We start from the raw sequence: 23,355 nt of genomic DNA on the forward strand, positions 1-23,355 counted from the left end.
GTGCTGATTCTCATCCCAGCCGCTTCACACTCGGCTGCAAATCGCTCCAGTGAGAGCTGAAGATCACAGCCCGACGAAGCCAACAGAACCACATCATTTGCAAAGAGTGGAGACCCAATCCTGAGGCCACCGAACCAGATCCCCTTAACACCTCAGCTGAAAAATAAAAGTTATGAACAGAATCGGTGACAAAGGGCAGCCTTGGCGGAGTCCAACCTGCACTGGAAACGATTCTGATTTACTGCCGGCTCTGACACTGGTCGTACAGGGACCGGACAGCTTGTACAAGCGGATCCGGCACTCCATAGTCCCGGAGGACCCCCCCACAAGCGTCCCCAGGGGACACGGTCGAATGCCTTCTCCAAGTCCACAAAGCACATGTAGATTGGTTGGGCAAACTCCCATGCCCCCTCAAAGACCCTGAAGAGGGTGTAGAGCTGGTCCACTGTTCCACGACCGGGACGAAAACCACACTGCTCCTCCTCAATCCAAGGTTTGACTATCCGACCGACCCTCCTCTCCAGCACCCCTGAATCGACCTTACCAGGGAGGCTGAGGAGTGTGATCTCCCTGTAGTTGGAGCACACCCTCCGGTCCCCCTTTTTGAAGAGGGGGACCACCACCCCAGTCTGCCAGTCCAGGGAAACTGTCCCCGATGTCCACGCGATGCTGCAGGGGCGTGTTAGCCAAGACAGCCCTACAGCATCCAGAGCCCTAAGGGACTTTGTGCGGACCTCATCCACCCCCGGGGCCTTGCCACCAAGGAGCTTTTCAACCACCTCAGCGACCTCAGCCCCAGAGATAGGAGAGCCAGCACCAGCTACCCCAGACTCTGCTTCCTCATCGGAAGATGTGTTGGTGGGATTGAGAAGGTCTTCGAAGTATTCCCTCCACCGCCTCACAACGTCCCAAGTCGAGGTCAGCAGCCCCCCATCCCCACTGTACACAGTGTTGACGGAGCACTGCTTTCCCCTCCTGAGCCGCCGGATGGTGGACCAGAATCTCCTTGAAGCCGTCCAGTTGTCATTCTCCATGACCTCTCCAAACTCCTCCCATGCCCAAGTTTTTGCCTTAGCGACCGCCAAAGCTGCACTCCGCTTAGCCCACTGATACCCATCAGCTGCCTCTGGAGTCCCACAGGCCAAAAAGGCCCGATAGGACTCCCTCTTCAGCTTGACGGCATCCCTTACTGCCGGTGTCCACCAACGAGTTCGGGGGTTACCGCCACGACAGGCCCCAACGACCTTATGGCCACAGCTGCGGCTGGCCACCTCAACAAGAGGCACAGAACACAGCCCATTCGGACTCAATGTGCCCCTCCTCGCCCAGGACATGGTTGAAGCTCTGCCGGAGATGGGAGTTTAAACTCTTTCTGACAGGGGACTCTGCCAGACGTTCCCAGCAGACCCTCACAACACACTTGGGTCTGCCAGACCTGACCGGCATCCTCCCCCACCATCTAAGCCAACTCACCACCAGGTGGTGATCAGTTGACAGCTCCGCCCCTCTCTTTACCCGAGTGTCCAGAACATGCGGCCGCTAGTCCGACAACACGACTACTAAGTCGACCATAGAACTGCAGCCTAGAGCGTCCTGGTGCCAAGTGCACATGTGGACATTCTTTTGCCTGAACAAGGTGTTTGTTATGGACAATCCATGACGAGCACAGAAGTCCAGCAACAAAACACCACTTGGATTCAGATCAGGGGGGCCCCTCCAGGTCTCGCTGTCATTGCCCACGTGAGCATTGAATTCCCCCAGCAGAACAAGGGAATCTCTGGAAGCAGTGCTCTCCAACACCCCCTCCAAGGACTTCAAAAAGGGTGGGTACTCTGAACTGCTATTTGGTGCATGAGCACAAACAACAGTATATAGGGCAAAATCAGGAAAATGTTTTTTTTACTAGTTATTTCTATCTCTACAGCACTACTGGGACATACTAGCAGAGCTTCTTTATTTTTCCTGCATCCATGTGTGGGCTGCCTATCTGATTACAGCATTTTTCTACAATTTATCAGATTGACAAAATGGGAAACTCAAAAACCACACACCACATCATTCCAAAAATCTGTGAATTCTCAGGTCCTCATTGATCCTTAGTTCTGAACTCAATGATCCAACTTTGGTTTTGGATATTCTGTACTTTGAGAGTCATGTTCTTTAACCTCCCTGACAGCCAAAAACCATGCTGTCTGCCTCTGGGAGACTTCATTGCCAGCAGATATCATTTTGGCAAGAAGCCTCTATGACCTGCGACTCCTGGGAAAGGTCACATATGTAAGAGTCGACCAGGTTGTTGTGCATCATAAAGCAGAAGTAATGCCATCTGTCAAGGAAGTCTGGGCAAACCAGGAGAGTGAGCATGCAAAAAATGTTTTTTTTTTCCCATACAGTGATTTATTGCTATGACCAAACTTGCCCATAGAGGGCTCATTCAGTTTCTCTCTCGCTCAGCTCAAAGAAAAATTTACTTGAATTACAGAGCTATGGATAAATATATAAAGGAATGTTTTCATAAGCAAATATTTAAAGAAATCATGACATCCAGCTTAAATTTATTGAGTCCACCTCTGAGATATCCATATCCAGACACTGACTCCTATTGTATTGTTCAACAGTAAACCTCTTAGTAGTGGCTTAATATTTATCTTAACGCATACCGGGAGTCTCTCCAAGACATTTTCTAATGTTGACGTGGATGATGGAGAGAACCCATTCTCACAGATGATTGACAATCCAGTGAAAAAAGCTGCTAAATTATGCTACTCCCTACAGTATCAAGTAGAAATCAGATGAATTTAACAGACATATCCCAGTGTGTTGCTGGTGGAAGAACAAAGCAGCTCTTTAGACCTAGATAATGATTATGGCACATTCATTCACTCATTCATGACTCTTCCAAAAAACTATTTTTTTCTAAAATATTAAGTTTTGTGATCTCCCTCGGCATGCTGCTGACTCTTTCACCTCGTCGTAATTCAGCTGCGCAAACCTGCCATGTAAAAACTTTCCCAAACAAAGCATAAAATAAATGGTCGTCAGCTGCTGTTTCTTCTTGGGGAAGGAACCTGCTAGGAAATTTCCTACAGATGTGTTTGCATGACTGACTGGTGACAACCTATAAAAAGACACAACGGGGCACACAGTGAGCCTCTAAAGGGATGGAGCCTGTGTGGGGATAAAGAGAAACCAAGTGGGGTCTTACCTTAAAAGGCAGAATCCTGCAAGCTGTATGACATACTGACAAGAATGTTCCCTTGACCTGAACCTGAAAGCTCAGTGGTTTCATGCACTGCAGTCTAAAACTGTGTTGAGTCCCTCACATTACATGCAACGGGTGAAAAAGACAAGCATCAGCTCTGAGAGGCTCTGTCATGGATTCTAACTTACTAGAAGATCTGAATCATGTAAATCATGTATGTAAAACATGTAGGATTTCAGACTATGAACAGGATGTTAAATTTCTAGAGTCATGTTAGCTCTCTGGAAAGATGGTAAACTTTCACTTTATGTTTATAAGCTTTGTCACAGTCTTTTAAGTGTTAATGTTCACCACATTGAGCTATAAATCAAGCTGTCAGTACCCTGTATATTGTTTTTGCAGCTGAAGAATGGAACTTTTAAAGCACAATAAACAGGTTAACATATTAAAAACACATGTTATGTTTATTTGTGAATTAAAATGTATTCTTGCACCTATTTATTTAGAAGTTAAAGTCCTGATTTCTTTGATGTTTACCTATGCGCTAAGATTGGCAAATATTGGTACACTTTTTGTTATCAGTCTGTTTTATCTGCTGTGGTTTTTTTTTTTTTTTTTTTTTGCTTTGTTTTTTCTTTTACATTTTTAAAACTCTGTACTTCAGTTTGCAAATGAAGAACTTCTTTTTGCTGGATGATGTGTGATTCAGGACCCTGCAGCCATTTGTTGCAAGGTATGTATGGAGGTATATTAGTGTTTTTAATTAGAAACATATATATATATTTTTATCTGAGAGGAGTACGTTCAAATATTGCATGGTTTTCTCGCAAAACTCTGTTTATGCACTCAAAAAGTAAAAATAAAAAAGTGCTTCAATTTAAAACTTTTGCTTCCTTTTCTCAAATTTAATCCAAATTTCATGTGCTCCAACTTGAGTTCTACTTTCCGCGTTGAATTTTTTCTTCTTTGCTCTTGGGTTATTGTGAGAACATCTTGTTATATTACATCAAGCTGATAGAATTCCCTAGACATTTAAATTGTCACTGCTTCTTTTGGGTTACCCTTGTTTTACTTGACAGAATGCACAGCAGTAGAAAGCCCGATAAAAGGTTTGTGATTATACATCTCAAGGTTATTAAGTATTATGCATTTGATGCTTTTCTTCTGTTATGTTTTACTGTGGTGCAATAAAAGGCTTAAAGTGTGACGATCGTGCATTTGCCCAGCTCTGCATACTTGTAGCAGGAGTTTACATCCATCCCTAAGCTGGCTAGTGACCTGATTAATTGTAAGTGTGCTCCGTTACCTGTGTAGCCAGTGCATAAGCTGTAATTCATGTGTCAAACATGGACCTGATATGGGGTTTCCACAGTACAGAGGGCTACATTTCAAAGACCGTGGCCACACTCTCAGGATTCTCATTTTCAACAACATTTTTTACAAATTTTAAATTGTGCATAAATGATGCAAGAAATTCCCAAAAGTCCTGAAACTCCAGCCTCCAGTAGTGCAGAAAACCCATATCAGGCTGCATTAGATAGAAGAATCATTAGTAATAATCCAGTAAATGTGTTGTGATTTTGTATGTTTGCAAATCTAATTTTGACATCTGCTTCTAAAATCTCCCTGTGATCCTTTCTGATCTTTGGTGCCCTTTTTTGAAAACAGATTGTGAACACGTGGCTTAGGAGGGATCTTGATTCAGCTACAAAAAGAAAAAAACCAAAACCTATTAACAGACCAAATATATGCAATTCAAAGAAATGACACGATGATACATGAGGATAAATCATATGAACACCCTATAAACTATTTGTAGGAGAGCTTTATCCCTGAGCAAACACAACTCCAAGACTAACTTGGTGACCCGGACTGAAGATCCGATCCAAGAGGGTAAAGGGAGATGTTGTTGACCTGTCAGATGTAAAGTTGGTAAATGATGTCACCCACATCTAAAAGCAGAGATACCCCCAAGACCTTTCCCCTCCCAAACCCTTCCCTCTGAGTAGCATTGAAGGAATTCCAAGAGGGCTGTCTGGAGGAAATGTATCAAAGAGCAAATATATAAATACCTCCTATGTGTGAATATAGCCTGTTTTCCAAAGAAGAGCACCCCATTAGGCAGTTGCTACCCTGGGCTGGGAGCAGGCCATTTAAAATGGGTCAAAATATAGACAGAGTGATCTTAGAAGTTTCACCTTTCCCTATGCAGCCATAGAAGGAGAACTCAGATACAGTGAGCACACAGTGCATTTCTGTTTAAGCTCTGTTACTTTATCAGACAAAAAATATGAATAATTCATGGCTTGTTGGGAGTGGGAGTTGCAACAAATTAAGCAGATTTTTAATGGCAAGCCAAGAGTTTGTGCAGTCCAGTGTCTCAAAGCCCCACTTGTTATTAAGTTGGCACAAAAACTGTGATTTGGTTAGTAATTGCATGCTAAACCTATTAAAGTAATGTCTTTTAGGGTTCATTTATGGTAGCATGTATGCATTCATCAGTTTCAAAAAGTCCTAATTTAGTATCAATTCATATCAAGGTAGACTGAATGGTGACTGTAGGCAAATGAAACATTAAAATATAGTAAGAAATCAATAAAAACAGTTGCTTTACAGTTCAGTACTCAACAATAAATGAACATGTCCACATTACCTGGTTGTGTTAATTCTGCTTGTGAATATTGAATTTGTGTGTGGTTTAGACCCTTTTATTCAAAGAAGCATCACCTTAAAATGAACTACTTATATCTATTTGTGCAGCAGCTTGTTCTACATTGGGAGACCAGCTGAATTAGCATCATAAAAACATTAGAAAACGGGAAATATTCAGATGGTGAGAAAGAATACAAAAGAGGAGTTAGTGGCTATAGATGCTTTTTTGGTCAACATCTGACAAATGGAGGATCAGACTTATGATGCCATGCAAGAACAGGCAATGACTCATACATTTATAGCCTGACTCCTACATATCAGTAATTATCTTTTAAAATGTTTTATAGGTATAATCATCACCACAAAAACTCATGAGTGCAATGCTTTGCTTTAACTTTTGCCATTTAATAGTGACTGAATGTTTGATTTCTTCTCTCTCTTCTTCTCCTCTAAGCTGGTACCAGAAGAGCTTAATGTATTTCAACTTTGAAAAAGAAAAACAGAAATATTCCTTTAAACAACTAAAAAAAAGGAAAAAAAAAAGTTGCTAGATCCTTATGAACACATTGCATCTTTTTTCAGGATGTACGTCGTTTTCTCTGAGGGTTTGAAGTTTGAAGTCTTTTATATTCACTTTGATAAACTGGAAACAGCAGCAAGCCTTTGTAAATTAAATTTCTTTGGACGCTGACCTACTTTCAAGTTTACCTGTCCAAGGAGACAAATCTCTGGATCTAAAAGGATTGATGTGTTTATATTTCCTATTTGGTATACTGCTTACGTCACACTACGATTGTATAACTTGATATGTTTGCATGTTTTGAGCAAGGTAAAGCTGATGCAGAGAAGTGTGGAAGACAAACCTAAAATCTGCTGTTTGCAATGCTCAGTTACTTGTAAAAGATGAGATTTTATGTCCTCTACAGCTCTAGACTGATTAATCATCATTATATAAAGGCAGATAATCATTTCTTTGAAATATTCTTGATGTGAAGCTCTATCTGTTTTTCTTTAAACACTTTATGGACATTAAATTCTAAATCTTTTGATGAATGAAAACTAATTAATTAAGCTGTAGTCTTAGCTTGGCTCCACATAGCTTGTATTGTGATGAAACAGGCCTGGGTTTTATCAGACAGGAATGCTGGTGCCTCTTAGGTGACACTTGCTCTGTTTAACTCTTGTCCTACTCTGGCCTCCTTTTTCAGCTCAGCCCTCACGTGCTGAAGGTACAAACTCAACTCGCTATGGTTACTGTCAGCCAAACAACAGTCAACAGTGCAGAGAACCTTAGGTATTCCCTGCCTGCCAGACCAAACTGCTCATATCTGCTGTGCATCAAAACCTGCTCAGGCTCATATTCATCTGAGCCTGAGAAAACGCTTTCTCTGTGCTCCCCTGTTGTCTTTCAAAAGAGAGCTAGGGCTCTGTGCTGCTAAATCAGCAGATCTACAGAACAGTTGAATCCAAGCTCCATGCTCGGTATCCCAAAGTAAATGTTCCCGAGAAAATTCTCCTGCTAAGACCCTGATTATCATGGTCATGGCATTTAAAATTGGACCATGTACAGAATGTGTCAACAATGAATGATATCGCCGAAGCAAGCAAGACAAATATTTAATACTAATATTTCTGAGAGAGGCTATGGTCAAGCCTTTTTGCAAACACCATAGGCAGATGAAACATATACTGTATCTTTGTTTGGGCTCTCTTGAATATTTACAGAAGGTGAAGACAAGAGGAGCTTTATCCTGCTGCTCACATCTCTGCTGTCTCCATCAAGGCCCAGTAAGCAGGGGAACATCTTATTAGTTTTTCCTCTCATCCACCTGAAGCAGCCCAAGTACAGCAATGAGAGGCTCCTTCATCAGCTATGTGAAAGACAGTATGCACATTATATGTCTGTCGTGGAGGTAGGGTGGAAAGTTTAGCTGAGTCTTAACTGTGTTTTTTGGCTCTGGTTGCTTCTGGGCCAAAGCTTATTCATCTGTGAACTGACGGCTTTACCTTAGCTCAGGAAACGGCTGTAGCCCCGGATGCATGTGCCGCAAAGGAAGCAGCCCATCTGGGCAGAAACAGTATAATATCTATTTTCCCCCATGGGTCCATTACATTTTAAAATCACAAACCATGTCAGATGTGAGATGTTAGTATAGCTCTAGATTTCTGTCAGGCAGAAGCCACAGTATGTAACGGGAGTTGTTGGATCATGATCATGTAGATATTTGTAAGCATTTATCTGTTTTGTAAAATGTAGGCCTAATCGTGTACAGATATTTTAACCATTACTCTGAACTTTTAATGCCTAATTGAGCCAACAGCAGGCACAGTAGACAAGGAATCCCGAATGGGGGAAAAAATATGGTTTTAAGCCAATCCATAATTGTTTTCTAATTCTACCGAAGTTATGTTTTTGTCTTGAACCAGGAAGTGAGAAGAGTATTTTAGGGACATATTGCTGTGTTCCTGAAAAATTTATTTATTTTTTTTATTTAACCTTTCCAGCATCAGGGCAAGTAATATAATGGTGTTGCTGCCATGTTGTGCCAAGGGGAGTTTTAGGAATATTAAAGGAAATTAAGCTTTGTGAATATAAGACTCCCCTTGATTCTAAAGTTTTAAATTGGTTAATGCTGAATTACATATTAATGCTGGACCTCACAGAAGGAGCAAAAGAAAGGTGGGGACTCAACAGAAGAGAAAAAGAGGGAGGGAAGAGAAGAAAAGGAGTCAACAATACAAAAGATAGAAAACAACATCAATAACTGTTATGGGCTGTAAGGTTTGGTGGGTTTTAGTTCCTGTTCTGCAGTCTATTTAGTTTCTAGTCTTTTTGTCATTTGTTTTAGTTGTGTCTTGTTTCCTGTTTTATTTTGTAGAGTTGTTTCTCCCCGTGTATCCTGTTTGCTTCATGTCCTGTTCCCTGGTTCCAGTCATTAATTTTCACACCTGCTTTTCATCTCATAACCAGCCTCTCTGTATATGCTCCTAGTTTTCCTTTAGTCATTGCGCTCTGATGCTCTGTCAGTCTGGTCAGTTCTTTAGGCTTCATTTGTGTCTTAGTTGTGTGGTCTTCAGTTGTGTGTTTTAATATTAAATCTTCATCAGTCTTGCCATCTTTGTTGGGTCCTTCCATCTCATCTCCTCAAATCCATTCCTTGACATGTACAAGCAAAACCCAAACAGTAAAAAATCAACAACCAGCCGCTGCACCTGTAAACAAACTTCACACGTTAAACATCCTCTGGCTTCTTTAAGGAAACAAAGCAGAGAATCATCAGGAGTATCTGTATGAAGACAGCTGAGAAAAACATGAACAATCATAATCACAACACCAGCACCAAGTATTTGAAAACATTACAGTAGCTACCGGTGATTAGATCTACATGATAACACAGTAACCGTATAAGCATGTGTGTTAGTGTGGGTGAGTACATGTATGTGCAAAATATAAGGAATGAGTTGTCTTGTGTTGTTTTATTGCACCCCTTTCATGTACAGCTATTTGTGATTTTTATCTGTGAAAAGTGCTTTATAAATAAACTTTACTTACTACTTAAATGTTGAGTATAATCATGCAATGCAACCATCTTGATAATAATAGACTTCATAATGACCACTTCTTCCCTTGGAGATACTAATATGAGAAAACAACAAGTAGGGGCGATACTTTACAGGACACAATTCTGAGACATATTAGATGGTATGAACAAACAACAGATGTGGGCGAGTTCAGTTGAATGACTTCCTGAATTGTTGTGAAACTAATGTTTTGAGTCGTGGAGCAAGGTACCTATTTCACAATCTGTCTTCACATCTGGTTGGGGGAAGAGTTGGAAGTTTTCCTGAATGATTGGCTTGTGATGGTAAGACAGATGTTTTGACTTTTGTGTGTGATTTTGGAATTTTGTCTACTGGAATATTTGCCTTTTAGATGCCAACACAATAACATGATAATGAACAGAAAAAGTACTTTTCTTTTCCTCTTTGTGTGTTGTCCGTCTTACAGCATACAAATAAAAGAGGTAAAATTTAGCAATTAGTCTTTTTCTGTCTGTGTCAACACAGCAGGTTGTTGGGAAATTACAAGGCAGCATGAGGGGAAACACCCATGTCACCTCCCTGTCTCACCAATTTCAGCAATTTGACAGGTTGTACCATGTTCTCAGTAATAGCTATTCATCTGAATAAAAATATATTTCCTCCATGCTTTACAAAATTACCAGAATTTTTTCAATGAATTTATCCTTCAAGTGATCCCAGAAACAGATGGTCTAACTAACTGAGCTGTGGCCTGCTGGCAAAACAAATAGAATATTGTTCTGAATCTGTGGGTGTCACACAATAAGCTGCTTGGTTGCTAGCATGAAATATCAGAAGCATTTGGAGTTAAAGTTTCTTCAGATTGAACTTCCACCATGACCTTTTTTTTAATTAGAAACAGCTGACTTGGTCTATTTTGACCTTCAATTTTTGTGGATTTTCTCATCTGCCCTCAGGCGCACAGGGAACACTAAAGCCAGAGACAAGACAAGAGACTCAAACACACTGATGGAGCAGTGCAATTCAAATATAGATGGAGTGATTTGTTATCTCAACTCTGAAAGAACAGAGACATCCATCTTACCTAAGACAAACCTCTACATCTTTGATGGCAGAATGCCAGCTGATTTATCTAACAAAGCAACTTTGTTTATCTCGTATTTCATTCAGATGGCTGACCTTACAGTGATGAACATTCCTCAGTATCTAACATGTGTCAAGTATTCGTTTAGAATTTCATAAAACACTGCTATTTCCTGGTATTTTGTGTCAGTTTTGGCATGTATTTCTAGTGTTACACAACATGCTACACTGCTGTGGTCGTCGAGTTCTTTTGTAAACCAAAGGGAATTTGCTTGGGGTCCACGCCTGTCAAAAATGAAGCCTGTCATCAAGTCAGTGATGGACCATTTCAGGTATAAGCATAGTAATTACCTTGACAGAGAAGGTTTTCATTACTCATGTTCAGAGGTTGTCTGCTTCAACTCAGCAGATGCAAACTCTTTAGCTGGGATTTTCCACTGGTTGGGGTATTTGCCATGGCATAGGTTTTCTTGCGTGGGGAAATGATCATGTCTGCTCAGACATCTGGTTTCACAGTGTCTTCAGATGTCATGGTCGAGCCAGTCTTGGTTGTTTACGGACATACTAGGGCCTTTGAGGGATTTGGAGAGGTTTGCCTCATTTGTCCCACTATATGTTGGAAGTGGAATTGGATCCAGAAAATTATTTGCATGTGAATTTAGTTTGTTAAAGTCTAGTAACAATGTTGTTTTCACTAAACAAGCATGGAAGTGATATGAGAGTGTTAAGGTAAGCCTTCCCCTTGTTCTGACTTTCCTTCATGTTTACACTAAAAAGTATTCTTAAAAACAGAGGATCAGGTTCTGGACACCACTGCAGAGAGGTGGTTGGATTTGAAAGGCTGCATGCACATTGTGGGTGCTGCTGTACTGCTCTGTTAGGCTTCTGCCTTTACATGGCTGGGTCAACATATATTTATTGTAACTGCACAAAAGGACAGGGCCCATCTATTGTCCAGCATTGAACAAAGTTTACTGTTGGTTTGTAAGTGTGTTTTATGGCCTAGTTTCTCTATACACTCTAGTTGATGGATAGTGTGGCTCTAGTCCAAAGCCCTTCCTCCTCACTTGAAACAGCTGATTTATGTCCGGTCCTGGACACTTGTGCTCTGTGGCTGGAATGCAAGGAATTTCAAAGACCCCTCCTCTGCCTGTCCCGTGCACACTCAAACAAATGGAGCAGGCGCCTGACTGGGCAGATGAAGGCCCACTGATGCTCCCACAGCAGGGCAGTTAGGTAGAATGTAAGGAATGCCAGAGGCGAGAGAATGAATACTTCAATCCTTCTTTTGCTCAATCTGTAGCTCTTTTTACTTTACATATGTCTTGTTTTTGTAAGTTTTACTCTGATTTTCAACCTTTCTTGAGTTTAAATAAGTTTTGGAATATGCACATTCCCTGCAAGAAAGATAGTCACATTAGGAAAAATGAATTTATTTGTGTTACATCTATAAAAACACAAATATGCATAGTGTTCTGCTGTCAACGAACCATGTGACAAACAAAAAAGTGCTTTGTTAAACACACTCAAACTCACAAAATGCTATCTGTTAACAGAGTCTGACTTTAAGGACTGTAAAAAAAAAGCAAAAGAACTCCAAGATATTGTGTTTATACAGTGAAGGTCAACATAAGAACGCAGATCTACCATAGCATTTTTACAGTAATTGAAAATCAAAGGCACGATGGCTGTGTTTTAGCTGTAACTCAAAGAGCTCATGCACTTTAAACATGCTGCTGGCTTAGCAAACAAAACAAAGAAGAATCATCATCACTCCATAGAAGCTAGAATAGTTATAAGTTTTGACAATAAAAACATAAGCAGCTTCATCTATTGTAGCTGATTTTTCATCTCAATGATATAACCAGACACCATTTTGATTATTTTTTGAGTCTTTCTCCCCTCCTTGGCAATATCTTAATAAATCCCTTTCTCATCTTGTGGGCCTCAGCACAGCTTAAGGCCTGCTCTTCGCTGCGGGTTTATCCATTATGTTGAGTACATCATCCAGGATGGATGGGCCCAGATCAAGTTCGAGAGAGAGGAATGACCCCGTGATCTGGGCGAGGGAATCCCGGGACGTACTCTTCTCTTTGGAAAGCTCAAACTCAAAATCACAGATGCGGCCCTCCTCCATCCCACTGTCCCTGTCCACCCACTCTCCATTGTGTTTGGAGAGCTCCTGCTTAAACCCCAGAGTAATGCCATTAAAGTGTCCATAACCGTTGCAGTTACCGTTGAGATTCCCGCTGCCATTGTAGATCTTGCTCTGGAAGTCGCCTTTGCTGCTGTAGCTATCAAAGCTGTCGCTGCTCGTGTTGCTGTTCAGACTTCCGTTAGCTTTATAGATGCTGTCAGTGTGGGCGCTGATATAATAGGATGTTGGCTTGTCAAATTTGCTTTCGCTCTTGTTTAATTTATTAGCTTTGCCAACTGCCTTAGAGGTGGACTTATCTGTGTTTTCCAGCAAATCTAAAAGCACATCAGGTTTCGACTGGATGTCTGTGAAGGGGGATGGGGGCTCGCTGCTGAAGACGTCCATGGAACGCAACAGAGCATCCATTTGCAGGATCTCGACCTCCTCAGTGCTCTCAGCTTTCATAGGAGATGCAGGTCCCATGATGTCCTCCAAAGGCTCTGGTGGCATGGAGAAAACAGTGGAGGACATGAGTGGAAGGGTGAGGGCCTGGCAGCCACCAATAGTTGGGAGTGAGATCGCATTTTTGAGTACAGGAGAGGGGGTCTCGGCAAAGGAAGCATCACCTGTGCTGTTTGCTCTCAGAAACTCACTCTGGATGCCATACTGAGGGTGGACGTCTCCCTTTCCTGGTAGAAGCTCATACTTCCCTTGAAGGAACGACATGTCTCCAAAGGCATCTCTCTCTCCACCCCTCCCGATGTGGATGGTATGGCGAAAGTCTCCGAGTGGTGGGCTGATCATGTCAGGGGACAAAATATCTCTCAAACGACATTTCTTTCCCTTCTTACTGTTGGTTGGTTTCAGGTATATGGGTGCTTTTGCTGGCATGGCTGTTTCTATGGAGGAGATCTCAGATGTGCAGGATGAAAAAGTAAAAAATTCTCTGTTCGATCTGGACGTTAGGATTCTCCAGAGAGGTGGGGCTTCAGTTACATTCTCAGAAACACACCACATAGACAGGATCCCAAAACAATTGTGGCAATGATCTGGAAAAATCACCCCAAGAACTGGTGGCGATGTTCAGCAATGTAGATAAGTTGAACGGGCACTTTCCTGAAACCAAGACAAATGAAGAGCATATTAGTATCCTTCCAAAACACAACAAACACTGATAGAAAGCTCCTGTCCTGCCATTATGGAAAAAGAGAGAGAGAGAGAGAGAAAAAACAAAAAACGGTCCACCAACGCATGTCCCAGAAATAAACTCTGGACCTTGCTGTTAAAAAAAAAACATCCTCATCTTCATCTTGCATTTGGCAAGAAAAAAAGGGGGCAGATGAGGCCTGAGTCTAAGGCTTTTTTACTTCTCTATTCACATTTCCACACATGAGCCTCCTTTGGCCTCCACGACTCTGGATGTGCTAATGTGGAACAGCTGGAACACAGATTGGGAGAGGAAAAGCAAAGGGGGGAGACTTTAGACGGATCAGAATGGGACAGCCTACTTTAGGAGCAAGCTACTGCTCTGACACGCACAGAGATAAAAAAAAAAAAAAGAGATGGACCAGTAAGGGGGAGATGAAGGGAGGAATGGGGTTTACAGGGTTTAGAAAGAAGGATTATAGAGCAAGTGGATCTTAAGAAAGACGCTGGTGTAGATTGTGAATTGGTCTTTGCTTTCAAGAGTAGAGGTCACCATGAACTTTTCTAAGTGCAATGATACCAGCTAGGTTGCTCAATACTTCAGGATGGGTAAACATAATTAAAGAAGTTTGGATTTGATAAAAAAAAAAGGTTCCCGATGGCATGCTGCCTTTCCTGAGCTTTTCCATTACAAACACAAGGACTTCACCATGTTGACAGGAAGTTTAGTGGAGGATAAACTCAGTAAAAAGACAAAGAGAATCAGTTTGACTGTTAAATGACATAGCAACCAAGGAAAAAGAGAAAACACTCCGGTGGAGGAGAGGTGATAGTGTGTGTGTGTGTGTATATTTGAAATGGTGGGGGGGTTGGGAGGGTGCACCAGTGAGAAGAGAGCTTGCCCATTTATAGACATATTTACTTATGGGGGTCTGTCAGCAGTGACCATCTGACAGAATGCCTGGGCGGTCAAGCCCACATCCCCTCTGCAAAAAATAAGAAAGGTTTCACTAAAAAAACATCCACATTCCTGTTGCAACCGTCTGCTGCAGACACACTGCACCAGCCTTATCAGAACATTTTAAGAAGACCATGTTTATTCAGGAGGCACATTAACGTGGCGCCTAAGAGACAGAAACTTGCCGGGTATTTGAAGCTAAACAGAAGTCTAGGAAATCACACTCTTTCAGCAAATGTGTCTCCAACCTGCTTGAGAAACAACTGCAGCATCAATATCTTTCCTCATTAAAACTGCGACTTCAATAAACAGTATAAAATGTGCCATGCGAGGTGAAATCTCACTTTAGACGAGGGCATTAAAGCACAAATAAACCTGTCAACCAGTGAATGCTACAGGACTATATATAGCTATGACACAGTGAGGGATGCAGGATATGTTTGAGTGTGTCGAATGGCAACTCTGTTCGAGGGCCGGTGCAAGTGCGAGGTGTCTGAGATAGCAGTTTTGAAGGCTCCCCATGTGTGTAAGGGAGAATGTGTTTGTTTTGCAACGGTGAAGGAGAGAAAGAGGCGGGGTGAAGCGTGAAGAGGAGTACTGCAGTCTTTGATCAAATGAAAGGGGGTGGGGGTATATATTTCTCTTTCTTCTATTCGCTTTTACTTTTTAGCATCTTTCCCATTTGCCGGCACACCTCAGTCCTCACTGACCTTCACAGCTGATGCTTACTGCAGTGGGACATTGGGGCTTGGATGGGAAGTGAAAGAAATGCAGCACTGACCCAAAGGCTCCTTCCTATGAGCTCAGAGTGAACAGCATATCCATATCTGTATTAATTTTGATGCTACAGCTTGTGATAACAGATGGCCAATGCTGCACTGCTGGCTGAAACGCTTCCTCTCAAGCATATTTATTGATTATTGGTCACTCCTGATGAAATCAAAACAACTGCCTGGTCTGTGGTCCTGTTTCTCTCCAGGGGCAAGAGAAGATAATTGTTGGCTAGAATCGATGAGTATGGATAGAAATCTTTGAAGGAAACCTTGCAGCTCTCACAGGGAGACATCTGCTGTGCATCCTACACAAGGACTCTACTTGTGGCCCATGAGTAGACAGCTGATAGAGTGAAAGCTTTGACCTTCACATCATGTCCTGCTGGTGGGTCAGTTTGGCTTAAATAGCAAACATAAATGAAATTCCAGGGGCTAACAACAAAGTATGAGGAAACAATGATTAGATATTAGTCTTTTATGTCCTACCTATGCTCCTTTGCTAAATGAGGATTAATTATTGGGTGACTGAATCAAACTCCAAACTCTCAGCAATGTTTATTTTGGCTCAACAGACAGTAAATCAGTCACAACATCAAAGGATTTCCTGGGATGGACCCTTATGGCTTGCTGACCCAGTAAATCCATGAGTACCCCTGCAGGCTGTTAATAGTTGAACAGGTGTATTCTAACATCTCAAAGCCAAGGCCAGATTTGCACCCTGCTTTTGGAACTATTCCAAAAAGAGGCAGCCTGGCATGTTCTGAGAGGTGCCATCCTTGCTGCGCCACCATCGCAGAATCCAGTCCCCGGTTTTAATTTACACCTCTTCGGAAGTGGGAGTCTGATGGCAGCTTTCCCTTAAGAATTGCTTGTCTGAGCAGCCATCCGATCATAGTGGGAGCTGCAGGAGAAAACCACTGTGTCATTGGGTCAGCAGCAGCTAACTGTCTGGGCATGAAGTGATCTGGAGCCCCTCCAGTCTCTTTAAAAGTGGAGCTTTGCCTCATCACTTGGTGATTGGAGGAGTAGATACATGAGCGATGGGGCAGCAGAGGGAGCAAGGTGATGAAGCTTTGAGTGCAGGGGCAGATAAATATAGGGTTGGTATCTGGTAATAAACTAATGGCTCGTGACTTGTCTGGGTATTCCTGGACACCTAGAAGTCTTATATGATATGACTAGGCCAGTATATTCTGAGAGACCGTGTAATCTTACTGTAGGCTAAATAAATACTACAGTTTGATGATGCTTTACAGTTTGCTGTTAACCCATCTGCTCCAAAGTCAGGACAGCAGCTGTTCAGAATATGACCTGTATATGACTTCCCCTTTCTTCAAAATAGAAACCATGCATCCCCAAAAATATCCCTCCCGTGACAGGCTTACTGGGCTGAAATTTCACATCAGCGTAGCTGAAAAATACCATGCTATTCTGCATTTTTCTTGTATTTTTGATCAATAAAATATCTCAGGGATGTTGGAGACAGACTCAGATTTCCCCGTATGTAATCAAAAAGCAACTTCATGGAAGTTTAAAGTTACCAATGACATAACTTTGGCCTTGACTTCTGTTACACCTTTGCATAGCAGAAAGACCCCTTTTTTGGGGCTGTTATAAAAAGCACATACCACAGAGGCTAATGGTGGCCTTACAGAATAGGGTTTGCTACATAAAAAAGACCTCAATTATAGGCAAAGACCTTACTTTCAAGGGGCCGGGTGGCGGTGCTGGGACCAGAGTGAATAGCAGGGTGGAGTATTTGTTCTTTCTTTCGTGCTCCCCTTGTGCCACCCGCAAGCATGAACAGCACTTGCCAGAGTTATCCTTGGCAGATACGAGCAGGAAACTGAACTAAAGCATATGAAACATGAAGAGAATGTCAACACACTGGCAAAGAAGACATATTTTTCTGCCAGTGTAACCTTAAAAACATTAAAATCTACTCCTCTCATGAGATGAAGGGCTCTGCATTTTAGAGGATCATGCCTTGAGCGTGTAACTGGACTGAAAATGTCTCTCTTGGAGAGCAGGGAGGATATCATGTTGCTAAAATCTTGTGTAACATATATGAGAGCCAGACAAACATTTCCGTGAAAGCTTAGCTTACCATGCATGCTTTCAAAATTCAGTCTCTATAGACAATCAGCAGTATCTGATTCTGCTGCACATGCTCACCGAGACTGTTGAAAAACCTCTGCACATACATGACAGCAAGAAGTATCTGCAACCATCACCCTATATGTTCGTTCACATTACACCATCACTGTGTGCATTAAGGCAGTCTTCACTCACCTTAGACGTTACGATGGAGGGAATCTTTATTTTTTCCAGATATGGCTGGTGTCCTTCTGAACGCTGCAGCTCCAGGATGAAATGTGTGTTTTTCTATGTGTTTGCTCAGCGGCTGATGTGCCACTCCCGTGGCTTGCTGACACTGTCCTGCCTTCTGTATCTGCCTCGGGGGCTGCACTCCTGTCGACTGGGACGTCTGCCGGACAGCTGTTTTGGAATTGCTCTCCGACTCCTTTTCCACTCTACAGCCAGTCAAGTCTCCTCCTACCCTCCCCCTTCCTCCTCCTCCTCTTCTCTCTCCTCGCCTGTTTCTCTCATCCTGTTCTCCCTTACTTGTCTCTCTCTCTAGCAGCACCTGTGCATATCTGTCCTCACTCTTGCCTAGAGTGTAGATTTTTTTCTCTTTTTTTATGGTGTTTGACAATCATACTTGTGAGTGATCACAAGCCCCCAAAAATGAACTTAGCGTGGAGAAAGACAAATTCCTCGTGGCAAGTCTGGCTGTCTTTCTCTTGTCTCATGATGCCTACAGGACGCCTTTCCTCTTTCTCCTCAGACTGTCTGACTGCCCACATTTGATAAGATCAAAGATCTGTAAGTGCAGCTGGAGCCTCTCTTCCCTATCCTTATCTGTGTATCACACATGCACACCCATACACTCCAATTATTTTTCCAAAAAGCTTAACTCGGCAAAAATCACTTCTAGGTAATTTATGTTGTGCAAGACTATTTTCTAAATGCTGCAGTTGGCTGAGGCATCACAGAACAAATGGACTAATCACTGCAGAATACTGCACCACTGCAGCACAGGGGACATTTACTGGCAGCTCACGGGTAGCTGCAGACCCTTTCACTGCAATGATTTTAAATGAGGCACAAGGCAGTGTGAGGAAAAGGTTCTAACCTGATGCCCTAAAGTCAAGGACATGAAACCCAACCCCCATTTATTTCTATTCCTGTTACAGAAAAAAAAAATTAAAAAAAGGATCCAGTCACCTTGGTAACCACTACAGCTCAGAGTTGATATCACCCCAACATAAATTTTTGCTCCAAACAGAGCAGAAAGGAAAGGTGTGTGTCTGCTCGTGTGGTGTGTTTGACAGTGTAAGTCTGGGGGAGGGGCGACTACATGTGGCTCAACAAATGCACGTGCGTTCTGTGGTTAGAAAAAGGCGAAATTCTGTCCTAACGAACTGTAATATTATCTAACAATTATCCAACACTATCAATGGTATGAAGTAGAGATGGGATTTATGGCTCTTTACATGGAGCCGGGTCTTGACCAATCATTCCTTTCAAAGACCCATTCAAAACACTGGCTCATTCTTTTTATTTATTTGTTTATTTTTAGAATTTAATCAGGGGTAACTCATTTTAATCAAGGAAATAATCACTGGCAACAATTATAAGGTCAGATTTGGATCAGAGTAATTCAAACTTACACACCCCACCAACAAATACTCTGTTGGGGGGAATTACTCTAAATTATTGGTTATAATTTTATTTGGCTTATGTTTCCATAGTAACCATTCCTTAAGATGACTCCATATCTCCATCCTCACAACTGCGAGTCAGTTCTCATCGCTCTTTTAAATAGCTGTTCAAAAGAATCAATTCGTTTTTGAATGTCACATCTCTAGCAAGAAGCTCCATACACAACACGAATCTCCTTTATCCCCACCTCTCTTTACTGTTACACTCTATGATGGTTGTATCTCAGTAATAACTAGTCACACACAAAGCTTTGCAAACTCTCACACTGAAGTGAATGTTGGTTTGTGTCTGTTTGTGAACAGCTTACAGTTGCAATGACATCCCTCTATTTAACTTACTCAAGCATTATTTAGCACCAGTTAAACAGCAGTTGTGAACGAGGCCCTTTGGTGTTGTCGAATTGCTCCAGGGTGATGTCATCGTGGGATCCATGTGGCTTGCACATGATCTTTAAGTTGCACACTGAACCCTGTCTTCTCATTTACTATAAAGAGAGCAATAAAAACCTTGGAAATCCCAGACTAGTTCTGTTCAGAAAGGCAGCAAGTAATTTCCCCTTAAAGATAAATCATTCACTGGCAGAAAGATCGAACATTTCGTTTGGCAAGACACCAACAAATTAAAAGTTTTTCTTTGCAACAAATAGTTTCTTGTAGCTATAACAATTTTTCTCGGTCTCAAATCATATAGTCAGTTGTATCTGGATATATAGACTATATAAAGTCAGTTGGGGAAACATGTTTGTTTTCCCGTCCATTATCCTTCTCCATGGATCCAGTGATTTTGTCACTGCCTTCAAGGATAAATCCGTGACCTGCTTGGATGGAGCGGTTGAGGCTGTTCAGTGTATCGAACATGTCTGTGAGGCCAACTTCGCCACACGTTCAGGGTCAGTACAAAAGCGTGCAATGTCAGGTTTTTCCACTCTTATGAAGTTAAAGACCCGCCACAAAACTGTACCACGAGAGAGCCAATGTGATAAAGTAGTGTGTCATGGTCAGTATCCATATTTTGGCAAAGTTGTCCAAACAAACGTGTTTGCAGTACCTTAACGAAATTAACCACAGTCATAGCTGCATTTAAAACAGAGTGAAGATTTGGTCCCATATCTTTTGAAGATGCAGAATACAATGAGTAGCTGTAATCCTCGGATTGGCAGATGCAGCAACTCCACTCCTGCAGCCCGCCATTGCCACGGCACCATCAGTACAAATGACCACACATTTCCCCAGTCCAGTCTCGCTTCAGTTATAAAAACATCCAGAAACTTAAATATTTCCTCCCTTGTTGTCCTGCCTGGTACCTCCTTGCAAAACAAAGAGTCCTCCAAAATATCTGTTCCTAGGGACAGCGCACTGAAAATGTCTGTTAATTGGTCCAACTGCACAGAAAGCTGCTCTCATGAATCCATTATCCATTAACCGTTTGACTATGGTCAAACTGCTGTAAACCACACACCGCTTCTTAATCTAAAAGCCGATCAACTAAATTAATCCAATTTAAATATTTTAAATATATTAGGTGATCACATTCCCTATTTTCAAAGACTTTTAGTTCGACTTGAAGATCCTGCGTCTGTGCGTAAAATATAACAAATAAAATCTACAATATACATACACACACGTTTTTTTAGATATACATAGAAAATTTGCCTGTATGTAAAATAATACAAGAAAACACAACAAAATAATTACGTTTGCAAAAAAAAACTTTCATATGCACACACACACACACACCATCTCACACACACACACACACACACACACACACACACACACACACACACACACACACACACACACATACACACACACATATATATATATATAACACACATTTATAAATAAAACAAACATCAAATTTACAAATAAAATCTTACAAATACTCCTCCCTGAGCCGCCCCCTTACCGTGGTGGAGGAGTTTGTGCGTCCTGACGATCCTAGTTGCTATGTTGTCGGGGGCTTTATGCCCCTGGTAGGGTCACCCATGGCAAACAGGTGTCTAGGGGAGGGACCAGATGAAACACGGCTCAAAACACCCCTATGATGAAAACAAATCATGGACCCAGGTTTCCCTTGCCTGGCTGTGGGTCACCGGGGCCCCGTTCAGGAGCCAGGCCTGGAGGTGGGGCACGAAGGCGTGCGCTTGGTAGCCAGGCCTTTGCCCATAGGGCTCGGTTGGTCTCAGCCCAAAAGGGTGGCATGGGCCCTGCCTCCAGTGGGATCACCACATGCAGGAGGGGCCATAGAGGTCAGGTGCAGTGTGAGCTGGGCACCAGAGGCAGGAACCCTTGCGGTCTGATCCTCGGCTGCAGAAGCTAACTGATGAGGTTGGTGGGCATAAAAACTGTACGGACACCCGGAAGAGGTTTAAGTATGTGTGCCTTTGGTGTTCCCAATATTTTAAAGGGTCCTGGGATCTTGCAGTGTTGCTCTCTGGCAGGTATCTCTGGACCTCAATAATTGAATTGTCTGTTGCGTTGGTGGTTTGCCTGCCAACGCCCTCATGCAGCTGCTGCCACAGGGTATCTACAAAAGAACAAATTGGCATTTTAGTTTTAATCATCAATTACAAATCAATACAAGATCTGCAAGCAACTAAATGCACACAAAAACTGATAATACTGAATAACATGCCTGAAGTGGGTACTGATATCTGTTGTGAAGAAGGTCCAGGCTGTGGCCCTGTTGTGTGCCCATTTACAGCCACACACTCCTCTTTCAGTTTATCGACTGCTTCACTGTGGAAGCGATTCTGTACCTTATTTCAATTTAAATGGATTAACAGACAAGCTTTTTCATTTTCAGAATATAGCTGCATTTTTGACTCATAAATAAAATGAATAATAAATAATACAAACTGCATTTTCATTTTCTTCTCTAAGACTGCTCATTTTGTAACTTAATTAAAATGATAAAAGAAAAGGACATTTAAGATTTAATTTTCCAAACATGCCCCAGCAAATAGGTACCAAAATTCAATTTGAAATGGCAAATTTGAAAATTAAAATTCATTAGCAGAAAGGCTTTTTCATTTCAAGGTCATAGGTGCATTATTTGATTCATAAATGAAATTGGTAATCATCCAATCCCAGGCAGCGCAGGACAGTGACGTCAGTGGCCGCTCTTCTTCTAATTCTTCAGCTCCAGTCTGAACCAGTGTTGCCAACTTAAGGGTAAAACCAAGTTAAACCAAAAGCAAATCAATATATTTAAATTAAATATTAAACAAATTAAATGTATGAACTATTTCTCTAGACATTTTCTATACAAACCTTTCTGGTTGACAAAACATACGATGGCTCAAGGAACTGAAGCAGTTCCCTGAACCCCTCAGTCTCAACAATGCTGAAGGGGTTGGCAGTCTTTCATAATAAAATTCACAACTGCCTGGTCCAACACCCGCTTTCTAGAAGCTTGATGGTAAAAAATAAATAATATCAAATAATATGTATTCACCATTAGTAACGCAACCATGAGGAAGTTTTAAAATGTCTGTATACCTGTGTGTTCTAGGTGTGTTTGTGACCTCATTCTCATGCCCCAGCAGTGAGGAGGTGATTTTATTTATGTACGACAGTTCAGTCGAGCAAATGCGACATTTAGCCTGCAGAAAATAAAATGAATGATTAACACTAAAAGTCACTTTGAAATGGATTTGAATGCTGATAGATCAAGCGGTAACTGAGAATAACAAGATGAAACAAAGAAATAAAAACAAATACCTTATTTGTCGATATTAGATCAAAATGTTCCTGCACGTCAGAAACCTTTCTTTATCTTTCGTGCTCCATATCACGGTATTCAATGGGAGAATTGTGTCACAAAAGATCTGTGATTCTTTTGGTAGAGACGCGTCCCTTTGACAGACCTGCCTCCTTTTAAAGACAGTTGGGTGCCTCATTGACAGGCAAAGCAGCAGCTTTTTCTTATGGTGATACGTGCACTGACACGGTGTTTCGCTCTATGTGCACATCAGTGTTTCCAGACCCATCAATATCTCCCACACCCTAAAATGCTGGGTTATGAAATGTGTAATCCATTTTGGGTTATCATATGGGTTTGGGGTTATTAT

The 23,355-nt window shown here is 41.9% G+C and overlaps 1 protein-coding gene across 2 annotated transcripts; it reads right to left on the bottom strand.

Annotated features, from left to right (window-relative positions):
• Window positions 1-11,897: 11,897 nt before the first annotated feature.
• On the bottom strand, window positions 11,898-18,050 carry cdc42ep3 (CDC42 effector protein (Rho GTPase binding) 3). Of its 2 annotated transcripts, XM_042011213.1 has the most exons (3): window positions 17,787-18,050; window positions 17,199-17,345; window positions 11,898-13,733 (listed from the first exon to the last, which is right to left on the bottom strand). In XM_042011213.1, the coding sequence occupies exon 3, from the start codon at window positions 13,632-13,634 to the stop codon at window positions 12,438-12,440; it is 1,197 nt and encodes a 398-aa protein (XP_041867147.1). In that variant the 5' UTR covers window positions 13,635-13,733; window positions 17,199-17,345; window positions 17,787-18,050; the 3' UTR covers window positions 11,898-12,437. The 2 variants fall into 2 exon arrangements, with proteins under 2 accessions (XP_041867147.1, XP_041867146.1); XM_042011212.1 differs by lacking the exon at window positions 17,199-17,345.
• Window positions 18,051-23,355: the final 5,305 nt, after the last annotated feature.

Source organism: Melanotaenia boesemani, chromosome 16 (assembly GCF_017639745.1).
Source record: "Melanotaenia boesemani isolate fMelBoe1 chromosome 16, fMelBoe1.pri, whole genome shotgun sequence".
Taxonomy (NCBI): Eukaryota; Metazoa; Chordata; class Actinopteri; order Atheriniformes; family Melanotaeniidae; genus Melanotaenia; species Melanotaenia boesemani.

Bases quoted from the DNA above. Each gene is read 5' to 3' on its own strand.
- cdc42ep3 (XM_042011212.1), bottom strand. From the start codon at position 13,634: ATGTGGTGTGTTTCTGAGAATGTAACTGAAGCCCCACCTCTCTGGAGA.